Source organism: Rhinichthys klamathensis, unplaced genomic scaffold, assembly GCF_029890125.1.
Source record: "Rhinichthys klamathensis goyatoka isolate OS25496 unplaced genomic scaffold, OSU_Roscu_1.1 h1tg000011l_1, whole genome shotgun sequence".
Lineage (NCBI taxonomy): Eukaryota > Metazoa > Chordata > Actinopteri > Cypriniformes > Leuciscidae > Rhinichthys > Rhinichthys klamathensis.
Genome location: NW_026606564.1, coordinates 3,196,659 through 3,221,316, shown reverse-complemented (window position 1 = coordinate 3,221,316; position 24,658 = coordinate 3,196,659). Strand labels below are relative to the sequence as shown.

The 24,658-nt window shown below is 38.5% G+C and overlaps 1 protein-coding gene across 2 annotated transcripts in view; it reads right to left on the bottom strand.

The window, feature by feature from the left end:
* dipk2aa (divergent protein kinase domain 2Aa) overlaps positions 1-24,658 on the bottom strand; it is a 31,175-nt gene that overhangs the window by 5,768 nt on the left and 749 nt on the right. Inside the window, exons 1-3 of one of the 2 annotated variants that reach the window (XM_056264151.1) lie at positions 23,074-23,152; positions 17,733-18,631; positions 6,207-6,510 (exon numbers count right to left, since the gene is read on the bottom strand). In XM_056264151.1, the coding sequence (XP_056120126.1) occupies positions 6,207-6,510; positions 17,733-18,380 (952 nt within the window). In that variant the 5' untranslated portion in view covers positions 18,381-18,631; positions 23,074-23,152. Of the gene's footprint in view, positions 1-6,206; positions 6,511-17,732; positions 18,632-23,073; positions 23,153-24,658 lie in introns of those variants that run through there. The other variant, XM_056264144.1, reaches the window with a different exon arrangement.

Sequence of the window (24,658 nt, the reverse complement as noted above, 5' to 3'; positions counted from 1 at the left end):
ACATGCAGAGGTTTATGGAGAAACAACATGAAATAGGAAAATACTGCTCCAGAGCTGATGGAAAGTCATAAATTAAAGGGATAGTTGATCATTTATTCACCATGTCATTTCAAACCTGTGTGACTTTATTTCTTCTATGGAATACAAAAGAACCCCATTGACTTTCACTGTGTGAACAAAACAGATTAAACAATCTTCAAAACATCTTAAACCCACTCAAATTGGCAACACTTCAAGACCTTAAAATATTCTCAAGAAAAAAAGCTAAGCGTATATACGCAGAAACCACCTTCGGATGGAACCAGTGAATGGAAATCGTTTCTGAAGCCATGAATGGCAATCCTTAAAAGGTTCATGTTTTAATTAATTTGAATTAGTGCACTTAGATGTTATTATCAGCAGAGTGAACTAAAAAAAAAAAAAGAATAAAAGCACATCCATCCAGTGGCCTTTGCTAAATGACTTCGAAATGATGCCCACACAGGTCCAGTGAAAAGGGATATGCCATCATAAGCACACGTCAATTCAGAATAGAAACTCAATTAAAATTATCTAACATTTCCGAAAGACCCATCTGCGAGCAAACGCGCGCACACACACACGAGCTCCATTCAGATAAATGCTGGCAGGCTAAAGCAAATAGCCATTGTTATGTAGCACACATGCTCCAAGTTCATCCGCCAGCCCAGTTTGGCCTCTCTGGATGGCAGATACACTGGCACACATACAGTACTTGGACCAGCACTGCACCAATCCATGCCAACTCGCTACCGTTCAGAATCAAAAGTGCAGCTTTGGGCCACGTTCATATGTTGCAATACAAACGCTTCAATAGCGCTACTTAATCAAACGTCAAACTGAAATTTAAACCCCATGCATTATTACCGGTAATTAGGGCCTCTACCAGGGGCATAAATGAGTTTTTCCATATTTTTCAGAGGACAACAGTTTACATACCTTTTTAAGGGTATTATTTATAATTTTTTGGCCAGATTTACTAACAGCTTGCATCAGCACCAACCGTCTTTTGACGTTAAACAACTATTGTCGGGATTTACTAAAGGCACACAGTGAAAAAAATAGCGCTGAAAAGGCATAAAAGTTATTTTTGGAGCTGATCTTATCGCATATGCATTTGTAGGAGTTTCCCTTTCAGACACAAAATTTATGTGAGGAGAGTCAGGGTTCCAGACTGCGACCAAATTGGTCGCATATGCGACCATTTTTTGAGAATGTGCGAGTTAAAATGTTATGTGGTCGCATTTGTGCGAGTGGACGCTCGAGCAACAGAACGCCGTTGTATCAGCTGCTGCAGTCCGTAACTTATGTTCAAAATGAACGAGTAGGCTACATCATGAATCCATTTTCCAAACCGTGTTTTTGACTTATTCTGAATCACTACGGTACGCCTATAATAAGTGTTTATATTCGGACTATTTTATCCCGGGGTCGTCTCGGCTGCGGAGTAGCCCAGTGCCTGCGTGACTCGCCATAGACATTAACGGAGAGAAGTTCCATCTACAATGTTCTTCCGCTAGACACGTTTTTTTTTTTTTTTTTTTTTTTTTTTTTTTATTATGCTTACAAACAAACAAAGATGACAATCATAGCATACAATTATGTTACAAAATTGCAAACATATCTGTACAAAATATGACAACAATATGTACAGAGTCATCTTAACACAAGTGTGTAACTATCTAAAACAAAAAAACAACAACAAAAAATAAATAAAAAAATAAAAATAAATGAAATGAGGGTCAAGAGGGCAAGATATTCTATACAAAATTTAGAGTAGGTCTAACCAAATTAAAGTCATTACAAAATAAAAGTGTTTTTATTGCTTTATTATTTACTGAGGATGAGATGGTGTTAAGGTACATTTCAAATTCTTTCAAAAAAACTATAAAAATTGGTTTGTTGTTGGAGAATTTACATTTATGGATATAGAATTTCCCAATAAAATAAATTAAATTGGTAACAAAGCAGGCTTTTTTTTTACGGGATCAGAGTCAAAGTATCCAAAAATAATGTCTTTAAAGGTTACTGATATATCTTGCTGGATATTATCTTTAATAAACTTGCCAATACTTTCCCATAGTTGTTTAGTATAGAAACATGACCAAAATAAATGATAAACAGTTTCTGTATGAACTTGGCAAAATGAGCATCTTGTTTCCGCTAGACACGTGCAGTTTATTTATTGACGAACGTAGACGTCACGCGCATTGCACACTGATGGTGAAACGCGCCAATTACAAATTCACGAATTAAGGCATATAAAAATGATAAAAATGGTCTCACGAAACACAGAGCCCCTTCCTCCTACGTCTTTTCAGCGGTTATATTTTCCTCTGTCGAGCGATTACTCTCATGATCGCTCGACAGAGGAAAAGGAAATTATTATAAAATGCAGAAGGTAAGGAGTGTGAGATTTCTGCTTTTTGTTACAACTATAAACTTTGATAACGAAAAATCTGTCTCAGTTTATTATAATACTCTAATCTTTTAAAATGTAATGCATACATTTGAATGTTTAATGATTTTTAAAAGATATAAAGAAGATGGATAGATGGATAGATGGATAGATAGATAGAATATGATTCAAATGTAAATAGATAGATTGTATATAATTCAAATGTAAAATGCTTAAAATTACAGATTAAAATTACTGTCCAAAATCCATGAAAATCCTGAAATTTGGCAATGATAATTAATATATTACAGGTATTTCTGCTGCAACCAAGAAAGCCTTTGCTAGCCTTGGTCCATTAAAACCACTATTCATCAGCATGCATTGATTAATCCCATGGCATGTAGCAAAAAAAAAAAAAAGGTGCGACCAAATCATATGCTGGTGCGACCAACTGAGAAAGTTGGTAGCACCAGTGCAACCAGTGGAAAAGTTAGTCTGGAGCCCTGAGAGTATTTCAATTAATTACGCAATGCGATTTACTAAGGTTTGCGCTAGTCAATTTACTGGTATTTGCACCATTATTTAAAGGCACACTGTGGAACTTTTCAACCTTTATAATATATTACCAAAACCCATTGAGATGGTACATCGACTTACAATAGGTTGAATGACACGTCTGCCGAAGCCTGAAGGTGTCTGTATCGCTTTTACCAGCACTATGTAACTTCGGGTTTCGGGTAGGAACCCGAGCACAAAAAGAACTACAAAATTCGACCGCTTTACGGCATACGTCACTTCCCCCACCACCCCAACTTCCTCATATTCTAACGTGAGAGCTCAACTCGCGTTTGATTGCCGGCGTCTGGATGTTGTCGTCATGACTGAATCAACAGCTACTCGGAAGAAAGCAAAGAAAGCTAAGATTTTGTCAGAGGAGACCAAAAAAAGAAAAAGGGAGAGTTTAAAATAAACATCGGCATAAAAGTGTATATAATGTAATATTTACTGCGAATTCGTGTAACAAAACTGATATAAGTCACAACATACTGCCGTATACAAATGTAAATGTTTTTTTTTTCCTTTCAGCTCATATATGTTTGTATTTGTGTAAAAGGAAAAACAAACTGAAGACTACAAATAACGGAAATATGTAGTTGAGTTATATCAGTTTTGTTACACGATTTCCCGACTACTCGATTTCATCTCCAACCCATTGCAAAGAGATCCTGAAGACGTTAATTGTTTGCTTCAGGTGTGTTTGATTAGGGTTGGAGATGAACTGTGCAGGACAGACGATCGGCAGGAGCAGGATTGGGAAACCCTTGTCAATGCGACTTACCTGATCAGACATTGTTTTCTGCGTATGCTACTTTTATTCAATTTGTTTTCTTTATAGGATTTATATTATTAATCTTATATTTATATTATTATTTTGGTCAGTAGTGAATCGATTAACTTTCTCCAACATACAAATCAAATGCCGTCTGTACACACATAAAGACACGGGAGGTTGACCGGTTGACTGTTTGTTGACTTTTGCGACAATACTGCGGCGCTTGTGGCCTCTAGGGGCACTAGACGTGAAAATTACAGGTCGAGCGCACCCTAGTGGCCAAAAATTCCACAGTGTGCCTTTAACAACTGGTTTAAACCAGATGCTAATTTGCGCTGTTCTTAGTAGATTGCGTTGGTCATTATGGAAATGATCCGGCTGCGTCCGTGTTCTTTAATGTGGGCATTGTCAGTAAATCACCCACAGAACTTTCCACTTCCATCAGCGCTTTTATGGGATTGCGCTCTTACGCTAATTTGCCCAGTTTAGTAAATCTGGCCCTAAATGTAACTGTGTTTTATGTCAAAATGTAATTTTATCAACTTCAACAAAAGCCATCTTTATACTGCAAATGTGGAACAGAAGTGGCATCAGACATGGCATTTATGTTTAATGCAGCTCAAAGGGGGCATATATGCTTTTACACAACAATTGCATAATGTAAACAGCCTGAATAGAATATACAAATTAACAAATTAAACAGTATCGGTATTGAGGAAACGGTATGCCAGATTACGGCTACATAGACACAACAAGCTAAAAAACATTTATGATTAGATTGTTGTTGTTTTTTTCACGCATTATAAAATCAAGACTTAAGGCCTGTTCACACCGGGACGAATTTCGCGTGCGATATTCGCCGACGTTTAACGCCTCGTGACTAAACAAAGGGCGCCAATGTGAGTGTGCACACCGACACGAAAAAAGCCACACGTAAAAGCGGCATTTTTTTAAAAACGCCTCGGGTTAGTTTTTTTAGTTTGACGCGCCACGTCAAAAACTATCCGACCAATGAGATTGGCGCTTTTGCTCACGTGTCTGGAGCTTCTGAAGTAACAGTAAAACACAACTTGGGGGCGCTCAAACACAAAACGGTCTTGCCCAGCACACATAGGTAACGGCGAAGAAGATATACGCCAAGTAGCGTCTACACTGACGGGAAGAAATAAGACGAGGAAGATGCAAGGCAAGATCAATGTAGAGCTGCTGGTCTCGTTGGTGTCGGAACATAAAGAACTATATGACAAACGCGACAGCGACTACAAAAATCTTGATAAAAGAGAATGTTATGGAGTGGTATTGCAGAGCAAATGGGCGCCATCTAATGTCAGGGAATGAATTTGCATGTTCACTCGGCTCATCGTCAGCGAAAATCGCTTGGGTGTGAACACAAAAAACGCGTTGAAAAACGCTTACGAATAATGCGCGCCGATATTCGTCCTGGTGTGTACGAGCCTTTACACTGGTTATTTTAGTAGCATGAAAAACAAAATGGTTGTTCAAACTTGGAATAATTTATACGCAGAAAGGGAACAAAACAATTTCCATGACTTCCGTCTATAGCAATTTATACACTCCGGCAGAAACTCCTGTTACAATCACTCAATCTCTCTATGCTGCACAATGAATCTCTTACTTGCATTGGATCTGCACCACGTTGTTTATAAGTGAATTCACAAGAATGCAGAGTTCAGACAGCAAACGTGTGCACTGTACAAAAATCGGGAGTTAACAGCGGTGACTAAAGGCTGCAATATACTTCAAGCGCAATTGAAGAAAATAACGCAAAAACAAAGTTCGTTTTGGAGTTTGCATTGGGAGTACAAAGAGCTTGCCAAAAGCGAGCTTTCGGGAAACATTTTCTCTGGCTGGTAAACACCATCAAACTACCATTGGTCCGTGGCGATTACGTAACGGGTAGGTGTGGCTCTGAGGCTCCGCCTTCTTTGACATTGAAATAGTCTTCGATTCATTTCTTCTGTTTAGTCCGTCGAGGTTAGATGCGAGTAAAAATGTACACACTGGAAAGCCGCTTTATACTTGAAAATTTTGTTGTAATTCTAATCGAAAGCGACACTGTCACTGTTTTTTTTTCTCATGTTTGATACTGTAAAGCTGCTTGCTTTCAATCTATTGTGTAAAGTGGTACATAATTAAACGTGACTTGAGTGCCGAATTGAAGAGTTTGTGCAATGTGCCCACATCTGTATCTACTAGACTGTGATAATTCTGCCTGAAAGGTCAGAGAAACATTTATTTTGACGTGGACGGCCAAAAAAACTGGTGCTCCAGCCCATCTGAGGGAAAACTGAAAGTGGGTCAGAACATATGAAAGTAGACAAAATAAATAAATTAAAAAACACACCGTCTAACCTGGATAACAGTTTCCTGTGCAATTTATTCATGTCGTGAAGCAAACCAAGAGCACGGAGACACTGGAATGAAGTCGTTACTTACTCTGCTTTATCAATCTTTTGTCTGCCACTATGACGTTTTCTGCATCGACGACGATGACTTTCCCGTCACGGGGCCCGACTGCAAAGTTGTCGAAGCTGACGTCTAGGAGGTAAAGGGCAAAGTCAAAGTCGTTGTTGGTCAGCTGCTCGGCGATGTCCATCAGCTGCTTGGCCAGATCTACTCTTTTCTCCCAGGGTGCATTGTAGAAGCTCCAGAGCTCCTCGCCCACGTAATTCACCGCCACCATCCGGCCGCAGGCCCCCAGGTATTTGGCAAATGGCCAGCCCTCGTCGGAAGGAAAACTCTGCAGAGATGAAACATGAGGACGGAAAGAGTCAAGGTGAGAGAGATGTTCTCCATTCACACACACAGAAAAGAAAAAAACAGCATGTCCTCTCAAATTTAGAGCAAAAGCTCTACATTAAGACACTGATGAACTGCAAAATCATTAGCTTGGAGCAAAGTAGTTGAACCAAACTTTTCTTAAGTGCTGTGGATATTCGATAGCCCCATTTCAAGTCGAGTCATTAAAAATGGATAAGTGACCATTAAACTTTAATCCCAGAGATTCAAATAATTTAGAGGACAAAACATAGCATTCGGTAACCAGTCGGAGCCTCCAACATCTGGCCTTCTGTGGTCTGGGCTGGAGAGGGGACGCTTCCTGCTATTCACGGTATAGGCTATGTTTTGTGATGGACATTTTGGCAAAGCGAACCAGTCACGTATTTTACTGGCGTACACTCCTAATGTCATAAATCTGATAACTGCAGGAGGCATTTCAGTGATGTGTCCAAACTATTACACTCATCCTGTCCTTGAATCTTTTAAGGGTTACAAGTGAATTACGCAAAGACAAAACCCACAAGAAGATTCATATGTTTCCAGCTCTAATGCTCATAATGGTACCAACTAACAAAAATACACACCCTGTCCCAAACACAATTTAGTTATTGTTTATTTGGTAATTAAAGACTAAATGGTCAACTTCACATTGAAGGGAACATGGCGTCACTACATTTTAGACTATATCTGGGAACACGTCATTATGAAGGTCTTCTGACAAGTGTCTGTAAAAGGCCATGTCCTGTGTGAGAGTGAGGTTGAATTGTTCTGGGGAAAAAAAGTATACTTCACTAAAGTATAGGCTATAAAAAATTTTTTTTTAAACTTCACTGTGCAGAATCCAAGTGGTGTTTCCCCTACACTCTGTACAGTTGAACTTTATAAATAATAGATGACCACCAAAAAATTCTCACTACTTTCCTTTTCTTTATCCCGACACTGACAAAATAAATAAATAAATAAATAAATAAAACACGGATAAATAGAGACCATTTGGTTATATATATATACACACACACACACGTATAAAAATCTGTATAAAGCTCTTGTTTTCCACAGCTCATGTTGTCTGAGTTTTTTTATATTGAAATTTCTTCCACATTTGCAGTGTTTAGTCAACAGAACAATCCAAAATCACCTTAAATAACAACACAACCCACAAAAGAGATGTATGTCTATCCCACAAAGCCTCGCTTTCATTCCCATTAAAAATCAAAGATGGCGCTGCTGTAAATAAGGTCTGTTGGGCTTGAACGGTCAAATACACAAACTTATGAGTCAAAATGCCCATCTCGGCAAATATGCTCGTAAACACAGTCATTTATATCTTAAGTGAACGTAAACAGTTGAGAAAGAAAACGCATATGTAACAGTATATAAAAAAAAAAAGTTCCCTTCATTGAAATGACGAGACTATGCAAACACTTGCTAGCTGTACAAACAAAAAATAAATAGGAATGATATCTGGATGTATGTTAGTGTGGCAAAAAAAAACATGTATTATATACCCAGTGTTGTTTAAATTCTATAATAATTTATAGCATTTTGCAAACCACAAATATGATATTTTACAATTCCAGTATTCAGTCCATGTTTAAAAAAAGTTAAAGAGTAAATAAATCTAGTTGATTTACAGGTCCCTTTTCTCCTCTAGAAAACTTCAAGCTTGTTTGTCAGAGGAACAAGCACAGCCCATGACTATTTTGAAAAAAAAAAAAAAAATGTGTAGTTGCATGTCAAGTCCTATTATACTTGTATTAAACATTCTCTGCTTACATTCTGCATTGATTTTGTCAAACATCACTGTCATTACAATGTCTCCTGCTCTGCTACACTCAGCTATCAAATTTCCAAGGATTTTCCTCATTACCAAACATGAAGGACAACCAAATCCATATACATTTAAGTGAAACCAGGTTATGACATAAAAACAAAACAGCTCCAAGAATTTTAGTGAAATAAAACAGCCCTCCGCACCACAAACCTGTTGAGCTGCAGTTGGCCGTTTAACATGGTCCGGAAACAAGCTTCTTTTTTTTTCTCAACTTGAAGTGCTGTTCTTGCTATAATTGAGACTCTGACTAAACACTTAACACTATTTCCTAACCCACAGAGCAGTGAATTTCATCAAGGACTCTGTAAGATGACGATGTACCTAACCTTCAAAACTATATTAAACCATTTCTAAGAGATGCTTTACCAAGAAAGGTCAAAGAGATCCTCGATTCTCAAACACTCTAAAGCTGCATGTGAATCTACAAACAACTGTAAACGGTTTAAGGAAAATGAACGACGATATGAAAGGCTGCATACACATTCAAGGGCAAATTAAATCTGAGGTTACTGTCTGTCAACTATTGTAACCTGAAGCCTCAGGAGTCTCCGCCACACGTGCTTTCAAGAGTAATAGAATCAGACTAATTACATCACAGAGTGTTGTCAGATCAGCAAAGCATGGGATGGGTGACAAACACAAGCAACTCAAACAAGAGCGTGCAGAGAGAGCCGTTTCAGAGGAGTTCGTTATTTGTTTTTCTGACTCAGTGGAAATTCTAGCCCATCAAGAAAAGCAATGTGCGTCTGTTTGTACTCGACTCTTTCATAAACTCCAACAATGGCCAAATGGCTGCGTGACACACTGAATAGGTGGTTGTAGGCAGGTGAAAGGTTTGTTTTAATAAAAGCACCACCATCAACACCACATAATGACAGACGCGCCAGGTGTTAGTCATCTATATCTAAGAAGAGACACCCTTCTAATGTAACCTGCTGATGATGGGTATATATATATTTAAGTTTTATAAATTATTAATAACAGACTGTTGATAATTCGATGACCCTATGGGTCTTATCAGTCTGACATAAATAAATAAAATAATTGTTAGGTAGTGTACTTATTATGTTCATGTTATATTGTAAAACACTTTTGCTGCTATGGACTTGGGATATGGGTAAGGTTGGAGAGAAGTTTTGTGGTATGGGCAGGTTTAAGTGTGGGTTAAGGGATAAGGGAAGGGTTAGCTGTAATTACATGCAGATTTTTCTTTAATTCAAAACCATCATGTGTACAAAATAAGTGCACTGCATCAAATTATGAATTTAAATGGCAGCATATAGTGAGTAGGTAAAGACTCTTATAAAGTGGGGCCAAAATGTCCTTAAAAAACAAACACGTGCTTGACAACTAATAAAGAACGGCAACTTCTGTTTGGCTGGCGAAGCTCAAGTCTACAGTTTGCTCACACTCTACAATTATAGAGTCGGTAAAACTGGTGCTGACGTGTAAGGAGGGAATATCAACTCTGCACAGATGGCTATGCTCCATGTGACAAACTGTGAAAGAATACAGCAGTGCTATTTTGAAAATATGGTTATGTTGGAGGGAGCACAGCACACTGATGCTCATGCGGGTAATGCTAGTTTAAAGCCTGCCTGCAACGTTTTCCGATCCCATTCCTAACCTCTACTATATTTGTGTTTACAGTTAAGCACTTACAATGAACATCAATTGGGCAAGACATTGTAACAAGATAAAGTACAAAAATGTTTCAAACATTTACCCAACAAAACCTAAATATTACACATATTAACCTAAGAATAGTGCAATAAAATCACTAACTTTGTATGTGCAAAACTCAGTAACTTTCCCATGATACAGAAAGAGAGCGAGAAAAAGTCATCCACAGGAACTACATTGGTAATCTGTCTAGTCCTGAACATACTATGTAGTATGTCTAACTGAAGTAACACATTATATTTTTTGCAGCACATTTCTGCTTTTAAACCCTCCAAAATGTCTCGTCCCATAGACTTATATTGAAAATATATTATTAAAGTCCCCCTCTAGTCAATAATTGTATCCCTCATAACTCATCTTTGATCACCAAAATGACATATTTAAACGTTTTTTTCCTTGAAAAAAAATGTATCTTCATGCCTTAAAATAGCTTGATCGTAACTCTACACCCTTGCCTTATTTAGTATTAGCGGTTCTATGAAAATGCAAATTAGCCCCGCCTCCACTCACTCACACCAGCTCAGAGATTCACTCGTTGACGTGGTTACAAGATAGTTTGTGATGTCAGAAACATCAGCGATTTCAAACCAAGTTTTTCAGAATGTTTTTGGTTCATTGCACATAGTTTGTCTGTCTTAAACCATATTAAACAGCCACATAGGTATATAAACAACATTAAAAACTTGATTTTACCACAGAGTGACTAACACAATTTACACTAAATGTAAAACAAATATTTATCAGGATGACAAAAAGCAAATTCACACTGATAAAATTGTGATGCAACATAACATGCCTGTCAGCTGATCTGCCAAAAATACAAAAGCTGAGCAGCTACAGAGGAAGACAGGATGCAGAAGGAAGGGAGCTGTCAGAAAAAAAAAGAAAAAAAAAAGAGACCTTTTCTGAGATTAGTTATTAAGACATATGTAATATGTACGATTAATTAATGTTAATGCGGTGCTCCTCAAAGTGTTTTGGTCAGAAAATTTGGTGAGCATAAGAGAGAATTCTTTCAAAAACTTTTTTTTTTTTTTTTTTTACATTATCAACCCCAAACTTTTGAACAGTAGTTATACTACTAAATATTTTACGCTTCATACATCAAGAGTTCCTTTAATTCTGCATTATAAATGTACCTTAATCATTTTCTGTCTCTCTTCCCCCAAATGTAAGACATCATCTGCAAACAATAAATCAGACATTTTGTTTGTACTCTTTAAGATATAAAACAGTAATTAAGACTTTTATGACCATGCAGGTATTATACTTTAAAAACCTAACGGGATAAACTAAATCAAAAACTTTCAAGATTCTCACTCCAAGAATCACTTCAAAAACACTTTTTAAAAGTACTTGCTGGCACTATCTGGACAAATTTCTTCAAAGGGAGGAGAGTTCACCGGTTTACATGCACTAAATAATAGCCATGTCCTAAACAACCTTGCTGTGCTCAGTCTTGTTTGTGAAAGCCTTACACACAAACAGCGGTTGACTCCTGTCAGCTCTGGGACTGTTTAGGAAGGTGCTCCAGGCATGGCAACCTCATAATAACCTCATTGTCAGGTGAAGGGAGAGGAGGCGCACACAGAGCACACTGGGCTGTGTGCAAGATTAATGCCGTGATGGACGTGACCCTCAGGGCTCTGCTTGTGCTATTCTCAGCCTGACCGAGCAGATGGGCTACGTTCTCAATGGAGGAAGGAGGCGCGAGTAATGCAAGCACAAAGTCAAGCGCAAGCAGCTTTTTTTTTTTCCAGAGGACACATATTTCACAACAATCTGACACAATACCAGGCTGAGGGGAACAAATTGTGTTTCTGACCTTTACTGCTATAAATAGAAGTAAAAATGCCCAGTGGACAAAGCTTTTTAAAAAACATCTACAGGAAGGGGCATCTGAATTCTTGTCACACGCCGATTTTGTAATCCTCTCACTGTCTTGCTCGTCTCCGAGCTCCATAGGCTCTTTTTCCCGCTCGCCAACTCCAAACACAACAAATTACTCCGTTCTTTTTTTCTTGCTTTTTATACTCAAACCTAAAAATAAACAGACCACAAAAATCTGAACTTGAGTGACTCCAGATCCATCCTGCAGGGCTAACGGAAAACAGTCGTATGACAGAATCTAAATTTGGCTTTCCAACGTACAGAAATCCAGTATAAGAGACCATATAGTGTGTGCTCTGTCTCCAATGTGGTATAAAACCAAAAAAGACTGTCTTTAAAAGCAGAATATGAAGGTTGGAAGACAATAAAGCATGTCCGAATGCAATGTAAGTGTATAAAAAAAGGTTCTGAAGGCTGTACTTTGTTGCTTACTGTATAATATCCCACAATCCTGTGTGTGTGTGTGTGTGTGTGTGTGTGTGTGTGTGTGTGTGTGTGTGTGTGTGTGTGTGTGTGTGTGTGTGTGTGTGTGGATCAACCATTGGTGGAAATACAAAATGGCATCTAGAGTGACTAAAATGAGGATATAAAATGTAATAATAAAAAAAAAAAATTATAACTGGAAAATAAGAACTGTATTCAATGTTAGGGCTGCACCTGCACAGTCTCTCTGCATTATCGAAATGTTTTGCACTTAATGTTGGGTAAGTTACTCTAAAAAGTAATTAATTGCATCTTCAACAGAGGATGTTGGAGTTGGATTACTGTACTAATTACTCTCTCTAAAAAGTATTGCATTAGTTGCTTTCTAAATCCCATCAACCTCGACCAGTTGAACAATACAAGGATAGGCATGAAACTGCCCTTTTAATTCTTCCAAAAAAATCATATAAAATTGCATCAATTATTCTTGCACTGACCAAACTTATTAAAGGGAGAAGGCTACAATTAAAAATATACATTTTAACATTAAATGTTGACGTATTTAATTCCATTACATCAGAAGTAACTTCAATTAAATTACAAAACAATTAAGAGTAATCTTTTTTTAATGGGGGAAAGTAATTAAATTACAGTAACAGTAACACTGATTGCGATATGCATAGTGCAAGAGTTAAAGGACTAGTTCACTTTAAAAAAAACTTTTGCTGATAATTTATTCGCCCCCATGTCATCCAAGATGTCCATGTCTTTCTTTCTTCAGTCGAAAAGAAATTAAGCTTTTTGATGAAAACATTCCAGGAATTTTCTCCATATAATGCACTTTGCTGGGCACCAAACGGTTCAAGGTCCAAAAGACAGTTTCAGTGCAAACTGCAAAGGCCAGCATTTGAGCTTATAAAACTTAAACTTTGTTATTTCTTTTTTAAATGAGCGATCGTTTCGCTTGATAAGACCCTTATTCATCGTCTGGTGTCGTTTAAAGCCATTTGAACAGTTTGCAGTTTGCACTGAAACTGTCTTTTGGACCTTGAACCGTTTGGTACCCAGCAAAGTGCATTATATGGAGAAAAATCCTGGAATGTTTTCATCAAAAACCTTAATTTCTTTTCGACTGAAGAAAGAAAGACATGGACATCTTGGATGACATGGGGGCGAGTAAATTCTCAGCAAAAGTTTTTTTAAAAAGTGAACTAATCCTTTAACAATAACTGAATGATTTTAACATTTGAAAAATCATTTCTGGTGATGTAGACAGTAAAGAATAGACTGGGCTCGGCTTGCTGCGATATTCGGTGTTGACGGTGTTCAGACGCAACAACGGTTACACCACTTGCCCACCTACTAATTTCTATTGATTTCACATACTTTAAGGAATATTGTCTCGCATATTGCATGATTTTATAAATGATCATGTTTTTCTTCAATGTTTTTCAGCATTTTATGGTGCTTTGGAAGCACCTTCGTACACACTGACTAGGGATGGGACGATTACCGGTTTCACGATAAACCACGATAAAATCTCCTGGCGGTTAGTATTATCGTTTAAAATTTAATTATCATAAAAACCGTGTTTGATTATCGTGATTTTGAAAACTCGCGGTAAATCCTGGTCAGCCAGAATCAGAATCAGTCTGACGCAGGCGCGAGCAGGCGCGCAGATGCAATTATGGTGTGTTCACACCGAACGCGAATAGAGCGTCAAATACGCGTCTATCGCGTCTAGTTAGACGCTTGAACATTCGCTCGAGTTCAAATTTTTCAACTTGCGCGGAAGACATTCGCGGCAAACGCGTCGCCCAATTCGCTTCATTCGCAACGCCCGGCGCGAATGATGCGTCTATTCGCGTCTTTGCATTGACTTTCTATGTAATCTACTCGCGCAAATAATTATTTTCGCGTTCGGTGTGAACACACCATTAGGGCTGTCGCGGTGAAGGAATTTCCCTTGCGGTAAATTTGAGTGGCTCAATAGCGCGATATGCGGTATTAGCGCCATTTATTTATTTATATTTATTTGTTGCTATAAATACGTGTTATGACGTGGTCAGCATACACAAAAACAATGTAACCAATGTAAACGAAAATAAACAGCATCTCTGCGCATTGAAAGACTGTCACTCAGTCAGCGCGCAGTTACATTGTTATGCCAACGGACTGTTTGAGTCATAGACTGAGTGAGTCATTAAACCGTTCATTCAACGAAAACGTTCAAAAAAGCTGATTCCTTAAATGATAGATGTAATGAAACAAGGCCTTAATTTTTTTTTTTTTTAATTTGAGCTCCACTTTTCAAGGCTCAGCAGCAATGCTTCACTTTTGGGCAAAGCTGAAGCAATGCTTCACTTAATAGAGACCAATGCGTGACTCGCTGCTTTCCCCCCACGGCTTCCTCGCGCTGTGCTGACCAGCGCTGACGCCATTCATGGTAAATAGCCTACCCTTACACGTTAAAAGGATGATACGACAAATATTTCGCTTTCCTTGGAAACGGCAACCTTTTCACGAATATACATGACTTGACTTCAAAGACAGACGCAGGTAATCGCACGCGCTCAGGCGATCTCATTCACTGTCTGTTTAGGCTTAAGTCCAAATCCACGAAGCCTCTGTACAAATCACCATGATAAACAGTCTTGTTATCATTATTAACTTATTTAACATTCAATACACATGGTACGAACTACGAAGGGTGGCCTTATGAAAAAAGAAAACGCGGTTTGGCGGTTGCTGCGGTTACTTGCATTCCTCTGCGGTTGGCCTGTCAGTAGCGCGGTACCGCAATATTGCCGTTATCGCGACAGCCCTAGATGCAATGTTGTTTTTTTACCTTAATACCACAACTAACTTGGGCAAATAATTAGACACAAAATTTATTGGAGATCAATTATTTCATTATCTCACTTGTAATTATTGCAAAGCTTCCGCGAAGAGAAAAGTTTTACAGCAAGTGGATTTGAGCATTCATAGTAAACTTATTAGTTTTATTTTTTATTTTTTACCACAGAAATAATTTCAGGGACATGAAATATTGAATTGTGATTAACTTAATGTTTTTAAATCTTACCGGTTTATAAATCCATTATACAAGTTACAGTGTCCAAATCAATCGTAAAGTAAATGTGATCACTACAACAATATTGTAGTAGTATTAATACTAAAGTACTCTGATTTAATTTTCAATACAATCAAAACTGAGACGCAAGACATTCACATTTGAATGAAACCAGAGATTGCGTCCACGGTGATCCGAGACATGGATGTGCGCTGTGTAGTGCGTTGCTATTTACAACAGTCATTATAAGTATTCCAGTAGTTTAGTCACCCTGACCCAACCAACATATTTTGTTCATTTAAAGTGTGTGTGCGTGCGTGTGTGTGTGTGTGAGAGAGAGAGAGAAAGTGATTTATTATTTATTAATAATAATAATATTCAGTCATACACACATGCATAAGTGTTATTATCATTATTAATGATAGGGTTTAATGACGGGTTCATTAAAACCTGCACTAGGAAAACTTATACCTCTCACTCTTAGGGCTCCATGTTAATGTTAATATAATGTTTATGCTTAAAAAAGTGCATATGGCTGCTAATTGTATTTTTTGTTTGTTGATTTTCAAATGTTTTCAGGGTGAGCATCAGTTCTTTTTGAACATTTCCATCTCATTTTAACAAAACCGTGATAACTTTGGTCACTATAATCGTGATATGAAATTTTCATACCGTCCCATCCCTAACACTGACTGACTGACAGCAAGGCAGCTGCCCCAGGTTTCCGATTGGAAAGTAGATTTTGCCTGCCTTTCTGAAACAGCAAAAGGTTGCTACAACTTCTGGCAAACTAGACAAAACTGGCTTTTCTTAGCTTCAGGAAGTTTGATGAATGATTTAGAGCATTCTGAGGAGACAAGCATCTGTTAGCTTGAACATCATGTTTTTTTTAGCAGAGGAACGAACAGCAAGCGTGAATATCACACTTAATCGCATCTATGGATTAGGAGCCAATTCATTAGCGGCATCCACAGCAAACTAATGACATTTCATTATGTTGACCAAACCGCTGCAGAGGTTGCAGGGCAAAAGGGGGGCTAAACTGTATGTTGCTAATCAAATCGAGCGGCCCGCTCTCCGGAGAGAGATCAGATTGCCTTTATCACCTAGAATGCCTGAGGTGTGGCAGATGGAGTGAATGATGGGAGGTGAGAACGGATATTGGCTGCTCTCACAGAGATGTCCTTTTGTTTGTCCAGGCCTTCGACAAGCTGGGTCAATCGCAAAAGAAATTGGAATAGATTAGCTGGGTGTAAAAATCAATACCAGACCGAGGGGTGCAAAAAAAAAAGCGAGCTGTCAAGGTCTCTCATTGGTGTGAATGAAAACATTAGAAAAAAAATACAGTGGAAATAGGGATATGTATCATGTACGATATATCATTAGCACCCAATCCCTCCCCTATGAGTTTTGTCTTCTATGTATATACAATGATATAGTTGGGCAATATCACCCAAGCAAGAGTGCTGTTTTTTCCCCAAATATCAGCATGATTGCGATTATCAATATTAAAAAAACTAAGTTAACAATTTGAGTTACATTTTAGACGCAATGATGTCTGTTTTTGTTGATTCTAATTTCATTTGAACAGTGTCTTACTATTCTAAAATGTATTAAATAAATATGAGAATTTGACATCAGAAGAGGTATACAACTAATAAGGTTATAAATAAATAAAAAAGGCCATTATAAAAGGTAAAAATCCCAAGGAAATCAATTTAAGAAAAAAAAAAAAAAAAAAAAAAATCACCCCTCAATGGAAAGGTTAAAGTGACCAGCACACAGATTATGAAAAATATTAAAAGCTTTGGGAGCTTTCCTAAACCAATCAAGCACACACTCAGCAAAATGATATCTAATTATCATTATCGACAAAATTACAGAAAATATTGAGAATATTTTGTCAATATTGCACAACTCGCGTCATACCAAAACGTGTTTTGGACAATCTTTGAGAAATATCCAAAACCTTGGTATCTTTAAACGCCAAATTTACTTATGGAATGACAAATAGCCATGATTTATGTCTGTAAGAATTCTTCAGGACAAGCATGCTGTTGCCCAAAGCAGAGAAATCTCTTAGTGACCACCGACAGACACAAAGTATCTATTATTTACACAGCCTTGTGCAGAACTGTAAAATATGCAAAGATGCAGCGTTAATCCCTTGAACTTTCAAGCAGGCATCAGACACGGTGCTTCTGCATCAAAAGAAAGACTCAGCAACTTGAGAATTCCTTTTAAAGCAGATGTTTTATCGGCTGGTGAGTGTGTATACCTGCAGCACGAGAGGCTCGGGGTTGAACGCCAGCGTCATCAGCAGCTGCATTCGCTCCGTGTCCTTTAGGTTCTTCAGCAGGAAGCTTCCAGAGTCTTTGGTCTCCGCGTACCTCCTGACCACCCGGTCCAGAAGCCTCTGCGAGGGGCAGTGCACCAGATCCGACCAGCCCTCCACCACCTCTGGGGTCAGCAGTCTTACGTCCCCGTTAAGTCGGGCAAACTCCGTTTTGTACATACCCTGAATGAGATCACAGCGCGGTCGACCAGTGGCCCGTTTGCAGATCTTCTGATCGATCTCTGCCAGCTCTTGGTTGGAGCCCAGGCGCTTGAGCACGACCCTGCGCGTTCCTTCCCTGGGTTCTCCGTATTGAGCAAAATAGACGTTCTTTACATTGAAAAAGTCTAAGAAACGGAGGCGACCCCACATCTCGAAGGTCACCTGGCCGTTCATGAACTTGCGGCACCAGCTAGTGCCGAAGCAGGCCGGACACTTGTTGAGGCCGACGAATCGGCGGTCGGTAAGCTCGTTCCTCTGAAACGAGGCGAACAGGTTGTGAGTGTTCATCAGCAGGATCACAAAAAGCGCTACGATGAAGAGGAACTTGCCACATCGGTAGACGCGGCCAAATTTGAGCGACCGCAGCATGCTGATTGGCTGCAGCGCACTGAAGATGGATGCGGTTAGTCTTCGTCAATGTGGGTGTTCCATCATTGCTATGTGTAATATAATTATCATCCCCATCACGTTCACGTTAGTTAGAGTGGTCCATGCTGGCAGCAATGTTGCCTGGTAAGCCCATCGGTTTCAAGAGCCCCTCTCACCATGTTTTACAGGAGGGCTCTCTGGTTTTACGTCGAGTTCAGGCATTAAGCTGCACCATCAGTAATCCACTCTACCTGAAACAGAGAAATTAAATCAGATTAATACAGCCATACGCGTTAATGATGCAGTTATATGCTTCTTTCAGATGCATTTAAGAGAACAGATTGTTCTAAAGAGTTTATTGGGGAAAACAGATGAACTGCAAGTTAGCATTTTCTTGTGTCAGTTTATGTTTCAATCTAAAATTCAAAGCCCAGCCTTGTGGAGAGGGAAACAGAATGGTGGGAATTATTAAAAATGTAAATGGCAACGCTCACTGTGACTTCTTAAGACTTCAAATTCAGTTATGTACGGTACACTACCGTTCAAAAGTTGTTTTTTCCTCGTACGATTGTTTTATGTTTTTGAAAGAAGTTTATTATGCTCATCAAGGCTACATTTATTTAATCAAAATCCACTAAAAACAGTAATATTGTGAAGTATTATTACAATTTAAAACAGAAAACAGTTCAAATCTGATTTATTCCTGTGATGGCAAAGCTGAATTTTCAGCAGCCATTACTCCAGTCTTCAGTGTTAGGCTACATGATTCAAGATTCATGATTTTTTGTTGAACAGAAAGTTTAAAATAAAAGTATTTATTTGAAATAGACATCCTTTGTAACATTATGCTTGTTTTGACCCCAACCTTGAACTTTTTGAAAGCATTTTCAATGCCCATTAGAATTATTCAGACAAACATTTATAATACATTAAAGAATTAAAAGCCATTTATAAGAGGCTCTAGATGACATTTGATATCCAGCAAAAAAAAAAAAAACTGTTGCTCTAAGAGAAGACTCTTTCCAGAACAATGTGGGACGAGGCTCCAATGCAAACAGTACCAAAAAAGAATTACATATTGGCTCAAAAAATGACTTCCAAATAATGATCTCCATGCAAAAAGATTCATTATAGTAATCATAGCTTAAGTTAACATTAAAAATATATTTTCACCAAACTAGTTGGGTTCAAAACTTCAATTCGAAGTGAAAAATCTGTGTTGGCCGAACACGTCTGACTCCTAACATTCAGTGTGTGTCATGTTCTGCAATAAACAACAGCTTAAAACCCACAATTAATGGTCTGGGCCAATATTCATAAAGATTCTAAGAATCCTCACAGAAAACTCTTAATTTAGCTTCAAAACTTTTACGTAGGAGTCTTAAGGCCTGTTCACACCGGGACGAATTTCGCGCGCGATATTCGCCGACGTTTAACGCCTCGTGACTAAACAAAGGGCGCCAATGTGAGTGTGCACACCGACACGAAAAACGCCACGCGTAAAAGCGTCATTTAAAAAAAAAACGCCTCGGGTTCGTTTTTTTGGTTTGACGCGCCGCGTCAAAAACTATCCGACCAATGAGATTGACGCTTTTGCTCACATGTCTGGAGCTTCTGAAGTTACAGTAAAACACAACTTGGGGGCGCTCAAACACAAAACGGTCTTGCCGAGCAAGTAGCGCCTACACAAGTAGCGCCTACACTGCCGGGAAGAAATAAGACGAGGAAGATGCAAGGCAAGATGAATGTAGAGCTGCTGGTCTCGTTGGTGTCGGAACATAAAGAACTATATGACAAACGCGACAGCGACTACAACATAGGACTATTTCTGTTTTACATTAAGCGCCATCTAATGTCAGGGAATGAATTGGCATGTTCACTCAGCTCATCGTCAGCGAAAATCGCTTGGGTGTGAACACAAAAAACGCGTTTAAAAACGCTGACGAATAACGCGCGCCGAGATTCGTCCCGGTGTGTACGGGGCTTTAGCTTAAGAGCGATTCGGGACCGATCTGAGAGCAACTCAAGATAAAACCTTTCATCTTAGTGAGGAGGCACCCTGTTGCTATGTATGACACAATCTTTTGAAGACTGTGATTGGTTGGTTGTCCAAGAAGAAAAAAAAAAAAAAAAAAAAAGTATAGTTATTTGAAGTATAGGGTCTATTCTAAGCCTTCACTTTGAAATTACATGCGTATTTTTTCCTATTTGACACACACACACACACACACACACACACACACACATTATATATGTGTATATAAATCCTTTTTTTTTTATTTACCATGCTGTTAATTTCCTATAAGGTATACGATTGGCTTAGAATGATCAAAATTGTTCCACTCTTTCCAATTACACTGATTGCTGGCATGTCTATTTAAGTGGTTTGAATGTTGGTTTGAATGTAACAAACATGGAATCAAAACCAAGAAGGACGAGAAAGCCCGACTGGACAGAGGAACAGTGTTTACTGTTAGCCCAGTTAGTGGATGAACACAAGGCCATCCTTAAAGGAAAATTCGGGCCGGGTGTCAATCTAGCGTCTTATTAACTCACTGTCATCTATTGTCTCTGCAACACATTTCTTCTCCCTCTTCGTCTTTCTGCCATTTTCTCCTCTGCTAAAGAAACTCTTAAGCCTCTTAAAAGTCCTCGTCCGTACTCCTAACAATTTTGACCTTAAGACCTATTTTAATGGTTAAGATACTTTCTGAATTACTTTAACTTTACTGGGATTTTTTCTTTAATTTTAAGAGTAAACGCCCACATTTCTGAGAATTTTCTTAGAATTTTGTCACTAGGAGCTACTCTTTGATTCTTTATGAATACGGGCCCTGGTTTCTACAACTTCCACTTAGAAGCAAAAATCTGCCTTTAAACTTGAAAGAAATAAAGATTTGACATTTATCGTGATAATTATAGATATCGACAGCTATGAAAAATGTCATCGTGATAATCGTTTTGGCCATATCACCCAGCCCTACTAAAAATAGCAACAACAACAGCAAACGAAGACAGAGATGGAAAGGAAATTAAGAGATCCGTACATAGTCAATTTGCACGTGCAGCAGAAAATCCAGGCATGACCGGGCTAGTCAAATATGTCAGAGTCCAACGAGATATATGACTCAGTGATTACATCACCTACTTGAATTCAAAAAACGGTTTTAAACAAGGCAGCAGCATGCTTACTTTGAATACAGTATTTGACTAAATATTGGATAAAGTAGGGTAGAGACATTTTTAATGAGAACCTTCCTACCTAAACAAGTACACTTTTGCACACAAAACCTTTCATAATAAAAGTGTTTTAATGTGTTTGGCACAGTTGTTGCATTGGTAGTCTCATGTAGCCAGGCTTTCGACTATTGCCACAAAGTCTAACCCACTTAACATAGACTTAGACAGGAAGAGACCAGCATGTAAAGCGCTCAACCACAGTTTTTGTTTTTACGTGTCATATAAAGTCGGGTTGATCTGAAAGCTGATAATGTATTAATAGACCGGTTGGGGAAAAACTAAACCAAAACCAAAAATAATGGCACAGCAATGTAAGCCCATAAACAACTGCATTTACAATAAATGTGGAAAACTTGCATAGATTCTTTACCCAAAGGTAATAAACACAGATTATTCAATAGACATAACTGGAAACGTGTATTAAAACCACAATGCTTATATCAGCTCTCCTAATTAAAATAATTATGGTAATCTTCAGGAAATGCCTTGTCGCATAATGACACAACAATATTTTTGTAACAAAGCCTGTAATAATGAATATGCAAAAAAGAAAGGGAAAAAAACTAACAAACAGTGAGACAAATCAACAACCAAAGATGTATGTCTGACACAGACACTGGCATGAAGCAAATGAAAAACAAAAGGAATTTGAAAATGGCAAAAAATAAATAAAGCAATCAATTGACGATGTTTGTAGCCAATTTGTAAGCATGAGACCTTCAGTAAGGGCTTCGTCTTTCATTCCCACAGAATGAGTTTTTGTTCCACTGACAGCAAAAACACGAGACGCAGGTCAGTGGAACAAAAACAGAGAGCAAGGTCTAGAAACCTGATTTTTAAAAGTTGAACGTCTTTTAACTGAGAGATGCTCGGGACGCTGCAAAAAGACGACCGACGTACCCCAACAGATGGCAACGGACACTTTGTCAGGTTTTGTCGGCTCACTGTGTTAGTGTCACTGTTAGTTTCTGTGACCGTGTCCGAAATTTGACGTGATCGTCTCACAGTGTGTTTGCTGAAAACAAATAGTGCAGGCTATCTTTGGTTGCAAGACCTAAAGACACGAGCACAATGATCAAACACGTCTATCTATCTATTGAAAAACAATGGAAAAGTAGTGCAGTGGAATGGGAAAAACGTGTTCTGTGTGAACATGCAAGTTGATGGTTCTTCGTGGGTTTCTTTGAGGCTCATGTGAGTAAAGCTGTAGTCATCTTCTGCCTCTCCCTCAGCACTTTACGAGCGGGGAAAAAAGGTCCAATGAAAACCACACCTCGTCATGGAGAGAGAGAGAGAGAGCTCAGATAACTAAACACCCTTCTCACCGGACATGTTTCCCATACAGAAAAAGACACAAAGCTCTCGCTGCTCACAACTTTTAAGACTTAGTATATAGAGCGCAGAACTTCTTCTGAAGGGATAAGGCACATCATGCAGAGAGAGGTAAACAGACCTGGAAAACGTCTGGCAGATGGTGACGGTTTTCAAGATGATTCATCAACACCAGTTTCAAAGCTCCACAACAAACCTGGGCTCCAGCACTGCGAAATAAACCCAGTTTCTAGTAAAAAGTGCTCAACATTCACCCTCGCAAATAATTTAAACAATGATGCTTGGGATGGGAATGCCAATGAGCCCTGTCACACTATGCAAACTTTTCTCTACTCTCTCACAATATTTTGATCAATTTCTATTTGCAGGACTCCAAAAGTCATAAGAAAAATAAGTTTTTAAAATGTGTCAAAAGTATCACATTAGTATCACACATACGCGCTTCAGCGCTGAAAAAAGTCAACACTGACTAATTCAAAATTTAATCGAACCCAACAGACTCAAGAATAGAGTAAGTAAATGTAAATGATACGTGAATGCCTTTAAAAAGAGGCTCTCTTACTTCTCTGTAAACGTTTAAACAACGCGTGCTGGGCAATTCATTGTGCTGCGTGCTGCTTTAAGTTCCACTTCTCGGTGGTTTTGAAAATGAAAAACCACAGTTGTCACAGCTATTGACTGCTCGAGTCAATAATGTTTGATCACACACAACGCGGCCGAGCCGCTATGCTGCAACTACAACAGTCACTATCCCAACCAGATAAAGAGCAATAAATTATCCATGCTGTGCGTGTAAGAAACCTCAAACGAACAGGAGCCAAGCACAAATGTGAGGGGGGGTAGATGTCAGCTTGCACTTTACACTCTTATGATTGATGGCTGTAGTGTGTGAAAGCAAGTGGGTGACCTACATGAACAACCCTTAAAGGGGTAGTTCACCCAAAAATGAAAGCTCTGCCACCATCATTTACAAAGCTTCATGTCTAGGGCTCCATACTTACCACATATATGGAAGTGGCACAAATCGGAATTGAAAAAGATCAGATTCCACGTGGTCGGATTCCATAAGAAAAACAGAACAGAGTCTTAAGCGAGTAAAAAAATTTGGATTTGGGCGACATTTGCCTGCATTCTGAACGTAGACTAAGTCGCAGTCTGGAGCCCTGATGACTGTCATTACAAACTCATTTGCCATACAATTTCTGTCAACACACACACACACACACACACACACACACACACACACACACAATGAAATCAGACAGCTCAGAGAAACTTCACTTGAGTGTTGTTTCAAAGCATCGTTTCACTAGTTGAGTGTTAACTTTGTAAATATTACCACACTGTATAAAATAAATTAATAAAAATCACTGAGAAAAAAATTGTCCTTCATTGTAGTAACTCAATTTTTTTTATTTCAAATGAACTCAAAATCAAGGCAACCAGGTAACTTACTTTTTTAAGTTAAACCAACAATATGTTTTTTACAGTTTTTACTTGGACGCCTGAACAAACAACATAAACTGGTTTAAGTTCTCTTTCTTTAGAGATGACGTTGAGTTATTGCAAGTCATAAAAACATCAAGTAAAGAGCTGAAAACGTCTGTTTTTTTAAACCATGTCAGCAGCTGACCATTCAAACTCTGACCGCTGGAGTCAATGGTCAACTCGCCACGTCAATCATGGACAAGAAGACTTTAAAGCAT